At 42.0% G+C, this 19,309-nt stretch overlaps 1 protein-coding gene across 2 annotated transcripts in view; it reads right to left on the bottom strand.

Moving 5' to 3' along the window:
• The window catches only part of LOC120944071 (dipeptidyl peptidase 4-like), a 156,344-nt gene that overhangs the window by 56,817 nt on the left and 80,218 nt on the right, over positions 1 to 19,309 (bottom strand). For both annotated transcript variants that reach the window (XM_040357863.1, XM_040357862.1), the window contains 3 exons: positions 14,306 to 14,401; positions 2,003 to 2,097; positions 327 to 401 (listed from right to left, as the gene is read on the bottom strand). In XM_040357863.1, the coding sequence (XP_040213797.1) occupies positions 327 to 401; positions 2,003 to 2,097; positions 14,306 to 14,401 (266 nt within the window). The remainder of the gene's footprint in view (positions 1 to 326; positions 402 to 2,002; positions 2,098 to 14,305; positions 14,402 to 19,309) is intronic.

The raw sequence follows: 19,309 nt of genomic DNA, 5'->3' as shown, positions 1-19,309 counted from the left end.
CCGTAATAAAGGGTCCCGTGATGGGAGTAAAGGGCCTCAGGATCAGTCCTTAACGGTTCTTGCACTGGGACCATGAAGGTTCTAGTTACACCTCTGATACAGTGTACCCTCCATGCCAACTATGGGCAACTGGAACACAGGGAATAGGAAATTATGTTGAATGGGTGTGCCAGAGCAGGCAGGGTGATCTGTCCATCTATACCTTGCATTAGCATTAGAAGAGGGTGGCACAGTTCCACATTTTAGCCCTGGGCGCTGGATGACCCTCCTGGCACTGCATATTCTATGTTCCATGAGACCACAAGTGAAACACATGGCCATATTACCTTCGCATAGCTGTACTGCAGTAGGGCATATTTCTTGTCTGGAGACAGGTCATAGTAAGATCCATTGTTGTTATTCTGAGAAGAGAAGAAATGAAACAACGTGTTAAAGGAACATCAACGACATCTAAATATAACAGTAGACTGGGCAAAGAAAGAAATTCAGTATACATATGTATTATGTAATATTTTTTTATCTCATGAGAATAATCATACCAAAATTTCAATTTACAAAATCACATTTTGGATTGCTGTGACATTTTTTTTTTTACCCGCTCCTACTTCAGCTCCGATCACCTACTCAAGTTTACCCCCCCCCCCCCCGCCTCAAACCTCCTAGGACATGTCACAGGTTCCAGGGGGCTGTAGGTCCATTGAGAAAGCAAAACATGCTTGTGCATGCACAGTGGGAAGTCGGCTGCACCTGGAAGTCACATCTGGCTTCCCACATCCAAGATGGTGGCATCGGGGACCTGAAGACCGGCAAACCACCAGCCTAGGTGAGGACAGCGCTGGATCCCTGGGCTAGTAAGTGCATGTTTAATAAAAGTCAGCAGCTACAGAAATTGAAGTGTCTGGCTTTTATTATCATTTTTTATTCTAGAGTAAAGTTCCTCCACATGCTGTTACCTTTACACACCTGACCAGGCTGTTAACACCCTCTGTGCTCATGGTACTGGCCTTATATATGGGCCTTTTCGCTCCCTCTCGTACCCAGCTGGCACCTTCATGAGTTATGGCACAGCCTTTTCTGGGATGATTCCGGTTGTCTGTTATTCCTTGTACTCCAACCATTGGTGTTTACATGAGACTACCTCTCTCTTTATAAGTCCAAATTATAAAAATGAGGTTTGCACATACAGCTGAATATTTCTATCTACCTGCATTTTCCTTGCTTAAAAATGTGGGCATAATAGCTATACACACGAAGAGTATCCTAAAGAAGCCTATCTCGGGCGAAACGTGTCAATCCCATTACCCTCTGTTTTTCTTCAAATGCTTTGTTGAATGTATAACAAGCCTGGTAGCATGTATTACATGCTTTTAGATATTTTCTTCTAGACTTTAATGGTGTTTAATAAACATTGTCGATTTTGTTATTTTTTATGGTTGTATATTATTGCATTTTTTCTTGCTTTTTGGCACGCTAAAACCCCCTATTTTCCCTGTGTCTCTCCCATCGGGAGTCTCAGGAAGACCTTATTTTTTCCATTAGTTGCACCTTTGGGGATTGTGCTTTTCTTTGTATGCAAGACCACCCACCCACGACATTTCTAAAGTTTCTCTTTAACTGGAGCTGCTTTTTAATGATAAAAGATGCAGCCAAGCACTTCACTGGGTATATGAACTTTACAACCGCTGGCTATACACTAGTAAAATTTCAGCAACTGTTTTCGACCACCGTAAAAAAAAAATTCTTAAACAAATTCCTAACAGTGTAGGTAGTTTTTGTTTGGTATAGACAGTTCAGAAGAACTTTTGAAGAACATTCATTAAGCCATTGAATGCACGACAGTTTTTCTAAAATTTCATATGACGGTTTATAGTAATGTTAAAAATCTACTGGTGTATGGCCAGTTTTACTATCAAAACTCTGATTCTAAAAGTCTTTATTTGATTGGCCTTAACTCTGCAGTCTTATTCATAAATTACTGGATTCTTTTGTGGATGATACATACAAATGTGGTGTTTGAAATGATTGGTTTTGACTCTCCAGTGTCAACGTTGATGAGAAGTAAATTATTTTCTCTAGAGCGGTGAAGATATTCAGAATCTGGGAAATAAAACACAAATGTCAAATCTGGTGTATTACATTGGTACATAGTTAGGTTACAGAAGAAAAAACATTTTTTTTTGCTATTGGTTAAACTATGTAACTACTGTACACTATTTTACCAAAAGTATTGGGACACCTGCCTTTACACGCACATAAACTTTAGTTGCATCCCAGTCTTAGTCCGTAGGGTTCAATATTGAGTTAAACTTAAATTCTTCTGGGAAGACTGTCCACAAGGTTTAGGAGTGTGTCTATGGGAATGTTTTATCATTCTTCCAGAAAGGTGTTTGTGAGGTCAGGCACTAATAATGGATGAGAAGGTCTGGCTTGCAGTCTCCGCTCCAATTCATCCCAAAGGTGTTCTATCAGGACTCTGTGCAGGCCAGTTAAGTTCCTTCACCCCAAACTCAACTCATCCATGTCACTGGTAGGCGGCACTGATAGGTGACACTGATGAGGAGGGACTAATGGTCACAGATTGGCAGCACTGGTGGGCACAGATTGGCAGCACTGGTGGGCACAGATTGGCAGCACTGGTGGGCACTGTTATCAGTGTACATGTCCCTTTTACAGAAGCCAGTTATCGGCTTGTTCTCCCTTCCTCATGCTGTCAGCATGAGGAAAGGAATGCCGATAACTGGCTTCTGTTTACATTGTGATCAGCTGTGATTGGACACAGCAGATCACGTGGTAAAGAGACACTGATTGGCTCTTTACCTCAATCTGTGATCAGCGTGCCGCCCGTGTGCTGTAGCGGGCATGTGGCAGGTGCGATCACGGGAGGCCTTCATATGACGTCATTCAGATATAGCGCGGTCGGCAAGTGGTTTATCAGAGAACCCTTTACATTTATTGATAAAACGAGAAGTGTTCCCTGTATGGCACCAGTGTGAACTGGGCAACCTCCTGTATTCAGAATGCATCAAGCCAGCCACTCGGCACAGAACCTGGAGTAAGATCATTGGATCATAGCAGTGTCTACTACAGTGATTTCCAGCTTACAAAAAGATCCCACAGGTAGGGTACTTGTATACTTATTGGTCCAAGCTAGACCAACGTAAGAATGTGTAGCGCAGACCCAGGACTGGCTGGCAGTTTGGATCCCAGGTTCCATTCCCTGATAGGCACACAGCAGCCAGGCACACAGTATTTCACAGTGACTCGAGTCAGAGAACAGGTTACACGTCTTCTCGTGGTTTTTATTTACTTAGAGAATTGGGATAGGGTGAGGGCGAGCCTAGGGATACTCCAAACAACTTACAGTACAGGACACTAAATCTGAACTATTGCTTCAGGGTGAGGGCACCCCTTTTAAAGAGAAGGTGAACTGGTACTAAAACAGGGACGCCTCTACAAAAGTATAGTCCTGAATGTACAAAGGAAAACCAATTAGCCGCTCAATTACTTTTAGAACAGCTTTGATCGTTTGTACGTCAGTGGAGGCTGGTACTCCATTTTGCGGAGCGGCAAAGAAATCACCCGCCAAAACCAAACAACCCCCCCCCATCGCTCACTCGTCCATCTGTCCACCAGCCCTGCACTTACCCTATCTAGTTTGCATGCAGCTTCGGATCCTCCCTGCGTCTCCTCCTCCTTGGCTGCTTCCCCTGCATCTCCTCCGCCTTGGTGGAGGAGACGCTAATTGGCCGGGAGGAGAATCAAGAAGACAATAGCGAATATTAATTTGCGAATGTCACACAGGTGGGTGGGCTCGGGGCGCAGTGCTCTGCGCCATGAGCCCACCTTTTTTGATGCCAATTAGAGCCTCTGGCTCTAATCATGTGCTTTTGAAAAAAAACTGTTCTGGGTACAGGTTTGACCTCCAGCCCTGTCCAGGGCCTCCACTTGCTAACTACATCTGCCTAATGGTGGGGTCTCTGACTCCCATGCCCCAACTGCACTAAGGCTCCTCCAAACCTGGGTTATATATGGGCACTGACTTACCCGTGACTGCACTACAGGAAGGCTCTAATTAAAAGGGACCTAGCACCTGATTACAATATTCCCTGTTACCAGCACTATTCTGGGACTGAGCCACCTAGTGGCAGACTAGCTAACTGCACCTCTTTATATATGCAAACACCAAAGCGCCTTGATGGTTGAGTGTCAGTCTGCAGAAAAGGCTATTTTCTTGCATGCAGATCATCCTAGGTAATACCCACATGTAATGCTGAGCGCTTGTATTTGGAAAATTTAAAGAACTGAAATCTAACGAATGAGAGGAGCAAGCCAGGGACAGCAAGGCAGAGGAGGAAATGGCTAGATGATGCTGGATGTCCTCTGGCCAGGAAATGAGGTGGGCTCTACCTGACATGTGGCAGCTTCTAATGCGCATTGTGAGAAATCAAAGGACCGATGGACCGTTTTCATCGGACGAACCGATCGTGTGTGGGCCCCATCAGTTTTTTCCCATCGGAGAAAAAAAAAATAGAATCTGTTTAAAAATTTTCGTATGGTTAAAAAACCGATAGAAAAAACGATCGTCTGTGGGGAAATCCATCGGTCAAAAATCCACGCATGCTCAGAATCAAGTCGACGCATGCTCGGAAGCATTGAACTTCATTTTTCTCAGCACGTCGTATTTTATGTCACCACGTTGGACACGATCGGATTTTTAACCGATGGTGTGTAGGCAAGACTGATGAAAGTCAGCTTCATCGGATATCTGATGAAAAAATCCATCGGTTCGTTTTCATCAGACGAACCAATCATGTGTACAGGGCATTAGTCATTGTAGTAAAGGATGAGGAGTCTGTACAGCTGTGAGTGAAGACAACAAGACTGAAGGTAAGGCTGGAGTTCAGCTTTAGGAATGTAATTTTGCTCAAAATAAAAAGGCACAAGAGCACAGAGAATGGATGAAGAGTCAGCACTTCCTCCGTGGTAAACAACGTCCACAATATATTAATAAGACAGTGACAAGCCATCCATGTCCCCCCGCATTGTGGCATCTTTCCATTATCAGAGTTACAGAGATCTGCAAATCTGAGGGTCATTAAGCTAAAATCTAAAATTAGTAGATTGTGTTTCATTATCAGGTTAACTCTTCTGACTGGGAAAATTAAAGCTGATCATACATTATGCAATTTTATTGTACAACTTATGTACAATTTATTTTAGATTTAATTTAAACTATGTATTGCAAAGGCCTGCTTGACTGGATACAAGTTGAAAGTGTTGTTTAGATTTTTCCTCTTTCCTCTCATATTATATGTTTTTGGTAAATCTATTTTTTTGGGAAAGTTGTACAAGAGAATTGTATAATGTATGGCCGAACTTAGTGCTGTGTCTCTTGTATTCAACAGAGCAGAGTGTGAATACTTTAGACTGCACGTTTGACAGCTTTCCCCTGTTTCTGTAGCTCCAGCCAATCCCTAAGAAGGTGTGCCCAGATAGTGGTTGGGGAGTGCATAAAAAGTTTATAGCTACAGAGAGCCTATTCCCAGGGCTGCCTGCCCTTCCTGGCTGTTGTGCCAAGGATCAAGCCTGTTCATCGAGGCTCCACCTGTGCTCAGCTGGGGGGGGGCATCCTTCTACAAGTTATTGGGAGCCAAAAGAGGGGTGCCACTGAGGATCGTATCTGGGAGCTCTAGAAAGGAGTCTGAAGGAGACATGCAAGCCTTGGGGACACAGAGTACAGACAAGAGAGAGAGAGATGGATCCTTGTGACTGTTGCAGCTGCCAATGTGTTACTAAACCCAGGACCCTGCATTCACTATATCTGGTCTCCCACAGTACACAGAATGTGGAAATGCAATTATTTTAGTAGAAATAGTTTACCCTCTACCATTTACAGCAGTGAAAAAGAATTGAGGTTGCCTCCATTGAGCTTTTCTATAGATTGCTGTTGCCCTATTTCTTTATTAATTTGATTTACTCTTTGACAGCATTACAGAATCTAAAGTGTTACTAATCCCGGGACCCTGCATTCACTATATCTGGTCTCCCACAGTACACAGAACATGGAAATGCAATCATTTTAGTAAATATAAACTGCTAAATACCCTTTCTCATCAGCAGTATATAGCAGTCTTGTGACTTCTATCAGTATCTGGTTAAAGCTTGTAGGAGGAGTTTTCATTCTTCCACGATTGTCCTATGAGGATGCAGGACCCCTGAACCTCTTTCTGGACAGTGCTGATTGGCCCTGTGCTGATCACATGCACCCTCCCAAGAAACAAACAGAACTATCTAACAATACACACCAAACTGAGCATGTGCAGCTTGTCCCCTAGCTCTGTAGTATCATGAGATATATTGGGGACTCGGGAAGAAGAGGAGGATCAGAGAAGACAGGGTCAAACAGCCTTTTTGCACAATGTGGATGATTAACCCCTTAGGTTCCACAGTGAGTATAACAAGCATGATTTACTGCATATACAGATTGATTTTACTGTTGTGGGTTTAGTAAAACTTTAACCCCTGCTAAACTCAGAGTGGTTGTAAACCCTTCCATGTACCCAGTGACTGGCCTCAGGCGATACACAGAGATCAAACAAATCATCCTGCAAAAGTTGGCCCTGTCTACCTGCTGCCTTCTCTTTTCTACATCTATTAACCACTTAAGGACCGCCTCCTGCACATTTACGTCGGCAGAATGGCACGGCTGGGCACAAGGACGTACAGGTATGTCCTGTGCTAGTACCCAGCCGTGGGTCGCCGGCGCGCGCCCACGACCCGGTCCGAAGCTCCGTGACCGGGACCTCGGGACCTGATCGCCGCTGGAGTCCCGCGATCGGTCCCCAGAGCTGAAGAACGGGGAGAGCTGTGTGTTGTAATATTAATATAGATATGTAGGTATTGTAAAATATTGTGGTATATGAAAGGCACAGTATATATAGGTTTACATACAGGCATTCAAGGTTACACATCAAAGGGGTTAGTGGTCAAAAGGACTCTTTGATGTGTTAATCTTATCTAAGACGACCTAGGTGTGGGGCCTGGTACTTCCTTACATAAGGAAGTGTTTATTAATGTTAATTAGGCTTGTGGGATATTCATTCAATGGGAACATTTGGTTGTCCCCCCCCCCCCCCCCCCTCCAGTGTGAGTCCAATATTTGAAGCAGGCAAGCTGGCATTCAAAGAGTCTAGTCTTGTCTTGTCACTCTATGATGAACATTGCACAGGTCTAGGAGGAGATGGGATTCTGAATTATACTCTGTTGGATTCTTGTATCGTCTGTGGACTTTGTATGTTATTGGAAGATCCATTAAATGCGTTCTCTGGAGAACCTGGTGTGAGTTGCTGCGGAAACAACCTAATTTACTCTCTGACTTCAGTACATTGGATCTTATGGTTCTGTGTTGGACACTATACCTGATCACTACATTGGTGCCGTTCAAGTGACCAGAAGCACGTTTTCAGGACTTAGTAACAGAAGTCGGTGATGACGAAAAATCCTGTGAGTTGGACAGAAGTCTGATGGAGACCCAAGAGCTGTGCTGTGACCTCTAATGTCTAGTTGTGACATAAGAGAGTCTGATATACAAGACTATACAAGTTTGGAACCCCAGAATTATTCTCTGGAGACTGGAAACTGAAGAAAGAAAAGACTGCTGTGTACTAGAAGACCAGAACTGGCAAGGTGAAGCTTCAAATGCGGTGAGTAAAATATTTCCTTTATCTTAAATTATTAGTACTATAGTCAAAATGCTTACTCAGTGTGAAGCTAGTGTCAGTTCTGATAAAGTTAACAGATGGGTATTAAAATGTATTAAGCGTCATGGAGGTCCTTATGAAATGCCAGAAAAATGTAAGCAGACGTGGACTATGATGAAGGAATTTTTAGAGGAAAGTGTTTTTGATAGCAAAATTTCAGAAAGTAAAAGAAAAGGTTGTATTGTGCAGGGCTTGTTGTCTTGCTGTTTAAAAATGGAAAGTTCTTTGAATGATAAAGTTGAGGAAATTGCGCAGTTACAGAGTGCAGTTGATAAAAGCCTTAAGGTTTGTAAGAGGTTACAAAACCAATCAGAGACTGAAACAGTAAATTTAAAATTGCATGCAGTTACCATTGGTGGAGCTTTGCTTGAGAAATCTAAACGTTGTGATGAATTATCAGAGGAAAATGAGAGATTAAAATTAAGAATTATGGAACTGGAGAAGAGATCTCAGGAATGCAGATTTGCATCAAATCTTGGATTAAGCAATCTGCAGCAAAATAAAAACTTTCTATCAAATGAAACAGAACCTCATATTAAATCTGATAATTCATTGCCAGCCGCACCCACTGTGACCACCACGGTTTATAACAATAACAACAACAATACAGGTGAAGTTCAGCTTGTAATGAAGCATTTGAAACCAAAAGAACTGGATGCAATTCTTAAAGAAATAGGAATGGTTCCCTGCCATGACTTAAACAGATTTTTAAAATGGTTTTGTGACTTGCAGAATGTCATAGATTTGTACAATATCAACCCATCTGACGTAGAAAGAGTTTTGCAACATTCTATAGGGAATAGTCTCTGGTTGAGAATCAAACAGATCTGTCTTCAGCCTCTGAGGACAAGGGACATATTACTGGAAATATTATGTGTTCTGTACGGAGTGCGTTCCGATGTTACGATTCATGGGAAGGTCCAACAAATGGTAGGTGAATCTCCCTATGAATTGTCGCACAGGATAGAAACTATTATGGAATTATTGGTCGGTAATAATCTTGCATTTGAGCGGGGAGGCTCGATACATATCAGTATGTTTCTAGATGCTTTGCATGAAGATATCAAACAAAATATTTTATTAGTTACCCCGAATCCTCATGATTTAAAAGACGTATTATTGAGAGCAGATCATTTATGGAGAAGGTCAAATGAGCAAGCTGTCAGAATTGATGTGGCCACATTGTTTAGGACAAACACTGAACAGAAAGATCAGAAGATAATATCTAATGATCACAACAAAAGGGGAAACTCTGGGTCAAACATTGGTGATATTAACATGATAAACAGAGCTGACCAAAATAATAATAAGAAAAGGACCTGGATACCATTTCCTCAGTTAAAACAGAAATATGACCATCTGAAGATTGAGTATGATAAGATGAAAATAGAATATTACACATTATTAGAACAGTTGAATGGTACAGATCTGTTTTTGAATGAAAATGACACTTCTATAGCAGTGGGGGTGAATTAGCTTTAAAGTGTAAACATGTAAATAGTTCTTTGTTTAAGGTCCTGGCTAATGAGTTTTGTCTGAGAGTTTTTTGTCTTTCAGGTACGTTGCTGGAGATATGCATTTGCATGTAAAAAGCAGGAGTAATTGTTGACTAGTGGGGGAGAGACACTGAATGGACAATATCACTATACAAGAAATTATAAAGAATTCATGGACACTCTCTCAATTTTCATCAAGCAATGGACTTTTTTTTTGAACATTCAAATTTTTTTTTTTCTCTTCATTTTTTTATTTTATTTTCAATGGACTTACCCAACGCCCTATTTTTTTCATTTTCTCCCTGTCCCCAATATATTTTGCTTTTTTATTATGTTTTATTTCTTGAACTTAATCTTAAAACCAGAGCAAAGCATTTAAATCTAGAATAATTTTATAACATCTGTACATATGAAATAATGCATATTGATATCAATATATTTACATCTGAGGTGATGTTGCACAAATGGCTGGGCATAGCATACATTATAGTAGGTTGGGTGGTTTTCCTAAATTTATAAGAGGGGTGAGTGAAATTCATCACTCTAGTCATGATTTGAAACATTGTTGAATCAGTTATTTATAATATGCTGAAGGCTATGACACATATGGATGAAAGAGACCTTTCTACTCTTCATAAAAAATACTGGCAAGAATTTCCACTGCTGATTTGTCTGCACAGAAGATCTGATAAACACTGATGTCAAGCTGATAATATCTATACCGTCGCATGGGGGAATATATATATATATGTATGTTGGCATACCATTCTGTGGAATTATGGACTGAATGATACAAAACAGCTCTATTAAAGGCAACAAGGGTTCGGCCTACAGCGCGTTACGAAAGCAAATTGCTGCTGGCAATCAACAAATTCAGAATATTGAAGGTTTGAAGGATTGAAGGTGTCAAGTGCAAGAAAATAGTTTGCAGCACAGAATTGTTACTGCCGGTCCGGATCCAAACCTTTTTGACCTTGAAAGGGACTGCTGATACAATAATGGTTCTTCTTACTACAAAGATGGAAGATGGAAGAATTTCAAGAATTGCTGGTGTTTGTGTAAAAGCATCTTTAAAAATGAAAACTTTGAGCCTGGAGATGAGAGAATCCTGGACTTATGTGGATTGGACCTCCCAAAACATACCAAGCTTTACTTTCAGTGAGATGGTGAGAGATGTGAAGTCAGAATGGACGGTGACATCAGCTCGATTTTGCACAATATTCAAGATCGTGATGTGATTTACAAAACAAGGAGCAATCTTTGAAATGAGGCCTAACAGCTATACTGGCCACGAATGTTTACTGAATCCTTTTCCAGTCATGGTCTAAAGTTATATTATCTAATAACTGTTTCATGGGGATATTTTAGAGGTTGGTGAAGAGAGATGTAACCAGTCTGAACTTAATATTTCATATGAGCCGTTGTAAAGCATCCAATACCTCAAACCATAATGACATTTAATGTTTGATTTATGAGTCAGTTCTAGTAGTTAGAACCGACTCAAGTGGGGGAATATGTTGTAATATTAATATAGATATGTAGGTATTGTAAAATATTGTGGTATATGAAAGGCACAGTATATATAGGTTTACATACAGGCATTCAAGGTTACACATCAAAGGGGTTAGTGGTCAAAAGGACTCTTTGATGTGTTAATCTTATCTAAGACGACCTAGGTGTGGGGCCTGGTACTTCCTTACATAAGGAAGTGTTTATTAATGTTAATTAGGCTTGTGGGATGTTCATTCAATGGGAACATTTGGTTGACCCCCCCCCCCCCCCCTCCAGTGTGAGTCCAATATTTGAAGCAGGCAAGCTGGCATTCAAAGAGTCTAGTCTTGTCTTGTCACTCTATGATGAACATTGCACAGGTCTAGGAGGAGATGGGATTCTGAATTATACTCTGTTGGATTCTTGTATCGTCTGTGGACTTTGTATGTTATTGGAATATCCATTAAATGCGTTCTCTGGAGAACCTGGTGTGAGTTGCTGCGGAAACAACCTAATTTACTCTCTGACTTCAGTACATTGGATCTTATGGTTCTGTGTTGGACACTATACCTGATCACTACACTGTGTTCTTCACTGTGACAACACACCTACAGCCACACCCCCCCTACAGTTGTAAACACACATGAGGTCACATATAACCCCATCAGGGCCCCCTGTGGTTAACTCTCAAACGGCAACTGTCATTTTCACAGTAAACAATGCATTTTAAATGCATTTTTTGCTGTGAAAATGACAATGGTCCCAAAAATGTGTCAAAATTGTCCGAAGTGTCCTCCATAATGTCGCAGTAAAAAAAAAAAAATTAATAAAAATGCAATAAAACTATCCCCTATTTTGTAAACGCTATAAATTTTGCGCAAACCAACCGATAAACGCTTATTGCGATTTTTTTTTACCAATAATAGGTAGAAGAATACGTATCGGCCTAAACTGAGGAAATATTTATTATAGCAAAAAGTAAAAAATATTGCATTTTTTTCAAAATTGTCGCTCTATTTTTGTTTATAGCGCAAAAAATAAAAAACGCAGAGGTGATCAAATACCACCAAAAGAAAACTATATTTGTGGGGAAAAAAAAGGACGCCAATTTTGTTTGGGAGCCACGTCACACGACCGCGCAATTGTCTGTTAAAGCGACACAGTGCCGAAACGCAAAACCTGGCCGGGTCCTTTAGCTGCATTTTGGTCCAGGTCTTAAGTGGTTAAAAGTGCAGAATTTTTAAAGCTTGTCTAAATGTCAGAAAAAAGGGGTGGAAAGCTAAAATTACACTCTGTAGAGTTTAGGCAGGAGAACTCTAAATGCCACGTACACACGATCATTTTTCGGCATGAAAAAAACGTTTTTAAAAAATGTCATTTAAAATGATGGTGTGTGGGCTTCACATAGTTTTTCGGGTTCTGAAAAAAGTCAATTTTTTTTTTCGAACATGCTGCATTTTTTAACAACGTTTTAAATTATGTCGTTTTTCGGGTTGAAAAAAAATGATCGTGTGTGGGCTAAAACAACGTTAAAAACCCGCGCATGCTCAGAAGCAAGTTATGAGACGGGAGCGCTCATTCTGGTAAAACTACCATTCGTAATGGAGTAAGCACATTCATCACGCTGTAACAGACAGAAAAGCGTGAATCTTCTTTTACTAACAGGAAATCAGCTAAAGCAGCCCCAAGGGTGGCGTCATCCGAATGGAACTTCCCCTTTATAGTGCCGTCATACGTGTTGTACATCACCGTGCTTTGCTAGAGCATTTTTTTAAAACGAAAAATGATCGTGTGGGAATGGATTGGAGGGAATGGACACACTCCTTTTGCACTGCACACAAGAACAGGGCTAAGGCTGTCAATAAGCTGGAGATCCCTCCCCTGTCACCTTTTTTCTCTTTGTGTCAGGAAAACGTGTCAGAAGAGATTCATGTTGATAGCAGAGGAACAAGGCAGCAGACAGAAATAACACTTGGAGTGAGACAAGTACACACTATAGAGGGAATATGCTTTGTTGACATTTCATGTCTGAGGTTTCCAACCACTTTAAGACTTGCCTGGCCTGGGACATTGCAAATGGTGTAACAGTGCTGCCCACTTTATGTCCTAATACTTGGAGGACTATGCTAAGAAGCTGCTGCTAATGAGATAGTGTCCCTGTATTTTTGTTTAGCGTGCTGGAGTATCCCACCGGCTCCCTAGTCCCCATTCAAGTTCATCTGCAATAAACTGTTAAAAAGGCAACCCCTAGATGGTTTCTTGGGCCCGAAGAGTGTAAGCTGCTGTTTGCCTGGTAGTGTTGGGACAACCACATTCAATTGAATGTGTTGTGTTTGGTGGTGAAATTGCCCATCAATTGCAAAATGGAGTACAATTTTTGCTGCACGTGTACAACTCTAGCTAGTTCCGGTAACAATTTCCTAAGACCCCTTTCGGGCACTTTAGCGTTAAAAAAGATCCGGTGTTCCATTAGCTGTAGATCAGAATTTTTTTTTCACGGGTTCCCCGAGATCTCAAACTTATTGCCAAGGGTTCCCCGAAGGCAAAAAGGTTGAGAAACACTGGTCCAGACAGAGGGTCAGGGGTCCTGCAGCCTCAAAGGACAATCAGGGGAGAATGAAAATGCCTCCTGATAGAACAGAGCTTTAGGGGCACTTTGGACATGCTCAGTTTGGCGTGTACTACTAGAGAGTTTCTTTGGGATGGTACATGTGATCGGCACAAGGCCAATCAGCATTGTCCAGACATAGGGTCAGTAGTCCTGAAGCCTCATAGGACAGTTTGAGTCCAATGAAAACTCTGCTATGCATTGAAATAATGCACTGGAAGCTTCTTGGATGCAGAGAATACTTTACTCTCATGGAGGAATATAAGAACATGTCTTTTCATGGAACAGGAACAAGGAGCATACAAGAAAACAGTGAGGAAAGCAAACACTTCCTCTCATTGCATTACCATGGAATACACATTATAACACTGCAGTGCCACCTACTGGTATAAATAGGTATAATGCATACAGTATATAGTTCACATTATAAAGCTACTTGCTGTTGCATTTCCAACAAATTCCTCCCACAAACTTTAACCAGACATTGATAAAAGTCATAAAACTGCTATATACTGCTAATAAGAACAGGTATTTATCAGTTTATATTTACTAAAGTAATTGCATTTCCATGTTCTGTGTACTGTGGGAGACCAGATATAATGGATGCAGCGTCCTGGGTTTAGTAACACTTTAAATTATGTAATGCTTTGTTGAATATCTGAGAAATCGACTTTGTTTTATTAATGTGTCTGTTCATTTTGAGACTTGTTTCTTTTTCAATAAAAAAATATTGAAATATAAATTCTGTAATGCTGTCAAAGGGTACTTCTAATTAATAAAGAAAGAGGACAACATCAATCTATAGAAAAGCTCCAGCAGAGGCAACCTCCATTCTTTTTCACTGCTGGTAGAATGGTAGAGGATAAAATATTTCTATATAAATACTCATATCGTTGTAGCTTCAGTTATACATAAGTGATCTTTTACATGGGTATTTGTAACCACGTTACCTGAAATCCACCTCAGGCTGTATGATTTTGTCCTTAGTTGATCACCAAAGTAATCGTCCAGTGTGTACGTTTTACGAGGATCTGGCTTTTTTTCTTCTGGGGTAATAAAATAAAAAAAAAAGGTTAAAGTCTCAAAAATTAGTAATCCTAAAGTACAAAATTAGAATAAAATATTAGATTCTTTCTACAACAAATTTCACCAAAGCAGCCCATTGGGTGTTAAACCCAAAACAAATAGGGGACTTATTTGGACAGTGCCATTTTAAGCCTGGGGGAGGGGAATGTTAGATGCACTAGCAGATTTAGATACACTAACATATTGAGGCTAAACTCCAACTCCTACTTTATAAGCAGTTACAGCAAAAAAAAATCCCCTTTGGAATAAAGATTCTGCATAAAACAAAAAAAAAGGTAATGACAACACTTTTCGGACTTGGCACTTTATCATATTATGTGATCTGATTATTTGATAAAGGGCCACATCCGAAATGCGTTGTCATGACTACAGCCTACTGACAGTCTTTCCATCTGCTCTACCATCGCATCTGCGTTCCATTCCAAGCCCTCTGGTGAGTCGGTCCGACACCCCACTCTGTGTTAGTGATGCCACATCCAGCACGCAGTCCCGACTACACCAGCTGCATCATTTGGTGGTTTGGAGTCCTCTGCCCATTGGGGGCCTCCCCACATCACTGACTCTTACAGGTTCAACCAATGGTCTGCCATCTCTTCCATTGGGTGGCTGCCCATGCGGCATCTGGCACCTATACATCGTATTGCCACCTTATACCTTTAAATCCAAACACATATGAAGTACACAGGTTCTGCAGAAAAGGCACCAAGTGAGCTTAATTACCATCTTAATCAGCCACAGGGTTAAAAGGATGAGGTGGCAACCCTACCTACACACCTTTTGGTCTCCCCCAGCACGGCTCTAATATGCCCGAGTTAGCCTGTCGAGGTTTGGATGAGATTGCGGTTCATAATCAAGCATGATGTTTAACATTGATTGTCTGTCAGCCATATTTTAACCCTTTCCATTCTTGGAATCCTTTGACTTTACAATAAATCTTTTTATCACAAACCTTGGCATAGACATTTTTATGACTTTTCTGAGGTATGCCTCAAGTGGTTTGTAGCTATCACCCCCCCAGAATAAGAAGAAGAGTTGAATGACTACACACTGTTGTATAGAAAGTCGAAATGCTTTACTGAAATCATTCAATAATCCAAAAATGACCCTAAAAACTAGCAGTTTCACAGAAAGAGGTCAGCATATTTCTCTGACCACAGGTCTTCTTCACAGGGTGATTTTAAGTAATGTACATACTTTTTATAGGCTTGTCCCTGTAAAAGAGGTTATAATAACATCCATAGATAACTATGAACATTTCAGGAAGTAATCAGAACACCGGATCCTGAAACCAACACACAAACACACACACTTCCCGCACAGTTATCCCATATAAAAAAAAAAAAATACCGACTGTCCTTTGTGGCTTCCTTCTGCTTCCAGTGCTGCATGGATCTGAAGTATTTGATTAACTCCGGCACAGCTGTAAATGTCGTTAGCTGTCACATAATGCTTGAAGTATAATTTTCAAGGGTGGCATGGCTTTTTAAAAAGTGACACTAAACAATATCCCTATTCTCCAAAAATAATCCATACACACCCCAGTGGCGGGAGATGGACGGGAAGGCTGCGATCCTTCCCACGTGGGAGATGGATGGGAAGGAGTCCATCAGAGGCCTCCTTACCTTAGGAGGCAGGTGATAAGGATCCGGTGTAGGGCTGCTGCTCCTCGCTCCAGCTACTCCTCACTTAGGGGCCACTGCTTCTCCTCCCAGTCGAACAGGAAGTGGGTCCTGAAACCCAATTGGCCGGAAGTCCTAAGACTCCCGGCCATGATGCCATTAAGATTTAAGATGGCCCTGCTACCCAATGCACTGCAAGGTTTAAATGTTTGTTAAAGTGGAACGTCACCTTAAAGGTGAGGTTCTGCTTTATGCTCCTCCCCTTCTACCTTTAGTGCTTTTTTAGAGGGTAGGGGAGTACCTAGTTTTGACAGGTACCTGCTCCCACTTTTGGTTGGGTCTGATCCACCAGCATTTGACAGGCGGTGAGGAGGTGCTATAACTCCCCGTCACAGCCTGATGTAGCCCTACAACGCTACACTACCCATGCAGCAATCACGTGCAAAGCAAAGCATTGTGGCTGCAGCATCTGTACAGCCCTGTCTGGCTGTATTAGGACAGTTCAAGTGGGTGGGTGGGGGTAGTAAAACTGTGGCGCTCAGCTGCCTGTTTTTACTGCCCTCTGGCTGCCCTTAGGAAAGATCTCTTACAGCACACCCAGCCACATCATTTAGTCATGGAGATAGTTGGCCCATACAAAACTACTTAAAGTGCATTGAAACCTGGAATACAATGTTATGGTATTTTTATCACCTGTATGTAAAGATACATTTCAACGTTTAAAATAAATACAAAACTGAATTAATTGCTAGTTTTCATATCTCCTCAGAGATTGATAAACACATTTAAAGTATACATTACAGAAGCTACTGTAATATGGGGGTCAGGTGTGTATGTGTCTGGGAAGGGGGTGGGCTTCCCTATATTAATATGTGGGAATCAGAGAAAACTAGGAAATCACAATTTATGCAGGAAAACCCCTTTAAGGAAAACATAGGAAGAAAACTTGCGTTCTGTCAAGGCCATCAAATCATAAAAGTGACGCGCACTAAAAAATGCAATTTTACAATATACGTCAAATACAGCGATATACGTTGATTCATACACTGAGTTATTATGTGCACACATGTGTTTTTCTGTTCATGTTGACAACATACATTATGAGGTATACCTTGCTTCTGGTCAATATCATCTGCATATGTCATGTTTATCCAGAAGATATCAAAGGATTTCATCTTGAAATGATTTACCGTTTACAGCAGCGAGGAACAGCTGGTGCCATGAGCTGGGGATATACAGCTGGGGGAAATGTCAACTTTCAATCACTAATAAGCCATTCCAGGCTTCCCTTTACGTAGCCTTACGGGGAAGCTCTTTAACGGATGCCATGGTATTGCAATATACATTTCTTAGCATCCAATTTTTTCCAATTTCGGATGAAAATCCTTCTGTCCCTCCTTCATGTACAGCAGCCCTCCTTTTGATTTCCCTTTAGATATACACTATATTGGCCCTGAGCCCACCCAGTTGTGAAACAATAGCAAATTAATATTCGCATTTGTCTTCCTGATTCTCCTCTGGGGTAATCGGGAAGCGGGTCCTGAGATCTATTGGCCGCCAAGGAGGAGGAGGTAGGAGACGCAGGAGAAGCCACCGTGAAGCAGCAGGAGGAAAGATACGCCGCCCACGACCTAGATGGAGTAAGTGCGGGGCAAGTGACCATCGGGGGAGTGCCTGTCACCCAACCTACCAACTGGGGGGTGGTGGTGGCAAGTGGATTGTTTGCTGCACCCCCCAAAAAATATACCACCAGCCGCGACTGTGGTCAGCTATAGCTCATGTCAACTGTTCTTCTGCAAGACCCTTTCATGTTCGCCTACTTAAACTTGCTTGCATTGTGTCAATGGTTGTTACCAGATATCTCATTCCAGTGTTTTTTGTTTTGTTTTTCTGTTATATTAAAAAGTTAAAGGGGAACTAAACCCATTGATTTAACGTTTTCAAATAACGGTTACATTCCCAGCATGCTAGGAATGTTAACTGTCACATATGCTTGAAATCTCTGCCAAACCATTGATTGACTGGTGTCATAATTTATGACATGTGCAGCATCATGGCAGTTGCAGATCAAACAGAAGCTAAGATGGCAGCTTCCTTGGCTGAAAAGGATAGGATGGTTTAGCTCTGCTTTAAATAAATCATTCAAACAATGCAGAACAGAACTCTCAAAACTTCCAGGTGGACGGGAAAAGAGCTGGGATATATAGCAGGGAGATCTTTCAGTTGGAATATCAAAGGCATAACTCAGCAGGGGCTGCTTTCTTGGCCCTTAAAGAGTTGTAAAGGTACGTTATTTATTTTCTAAATAGATTCCTTTAAAGAGGAGTTCCACCCAAATTTGGAACTTCCTCTTAACCCACTCCTCTCCCCCTTACATGCCACATTTGGCATGTAATTTTTTTGGGGGGGGAGTGGGGGCTTCAGCACGAGTGGGACTTCCTGTCCCACTTCCTCCTTCCTGTAGGCGACTAAGCTTAATCGCCTTCAGGAAGTGGCTGCTGTAGGCGAACGCCTAGGACACGTCACAGGTCCTAGGCGATCTCCTGGGCAATTACACGGCGCGGCGCCGGGCCGCGCCGCTCGCGCATGCTCAGTGCCGCGCTGCTCGCGGTCGCGCATGCGCAGTGGGTGCCCAGCCGTGAAGCCGAAAGCTGTCACGGCCGGGTGCCCACACTGAAGATGAAGACGCCGGCCGGGGAGGGGGGGGAGAGGAGCGGAGCCCCGGCCGGCGCGTCGCTGGAGCGCTGGAGCAGGTAAGTGCCTGTTTATTAAAAGCCAGCAGCTACACTTTTTGTTGCTGCTGACTTTTAATAAACATACAAATGGCTGGAACTCCCCTTTAAGCTAGTGTATTGTTGGTTCACTTACCTTTTCCTCCGATTTCCCTTCTAGATTTTCTTTTTCTTTGTCTGAATTTCTCACTTCCTGTTTCTCCTCAGTAAGCTTGCCCCCATCATCCGAGCCGTTCTTGCTGGGGGTTAGTCGGCGTGTTTGCCCCCTCCTTTGGGTCTACATCCCTGCGGGGAGATGCTTTTTTCACAGCACCTCCCCGCAGGGATGTAGTCCCAAGGGAGGGGGCGACCACGATGACTAACCCCCAGCCAGAACGGCTCAGATGGTGAGGGGAAGGTTACTGAGGAGGAACAGGAAGTGAGAAATTCAGACAAAGAAAAAAAACATTTAGAAGGGAAATCAAAGGAAAAGGTTAGTGAACCAACAATGCACTAGCTTAAAGGAACCTATTTAGAA

The sequence above is a fragment of the Rana temporaria genome, chromosome 6 (assembly GCF_905171775.1).
Source record: "Rana temporaria chromosome 6, aRanTem1.1, whole genome shotgun sequence".
In the NCBI taxonomy this organism is placed as follows: domain Eukaryota; kingdom Metazoa; phylum Chordata; class Amphibia; order Anura; family Ranidae; genus Rana; species Rana temporaria.
Note: the sequence above shows the minus strand (reverse complement) of the source record. Positions and strands in the feature narration are given on the sequence as shown.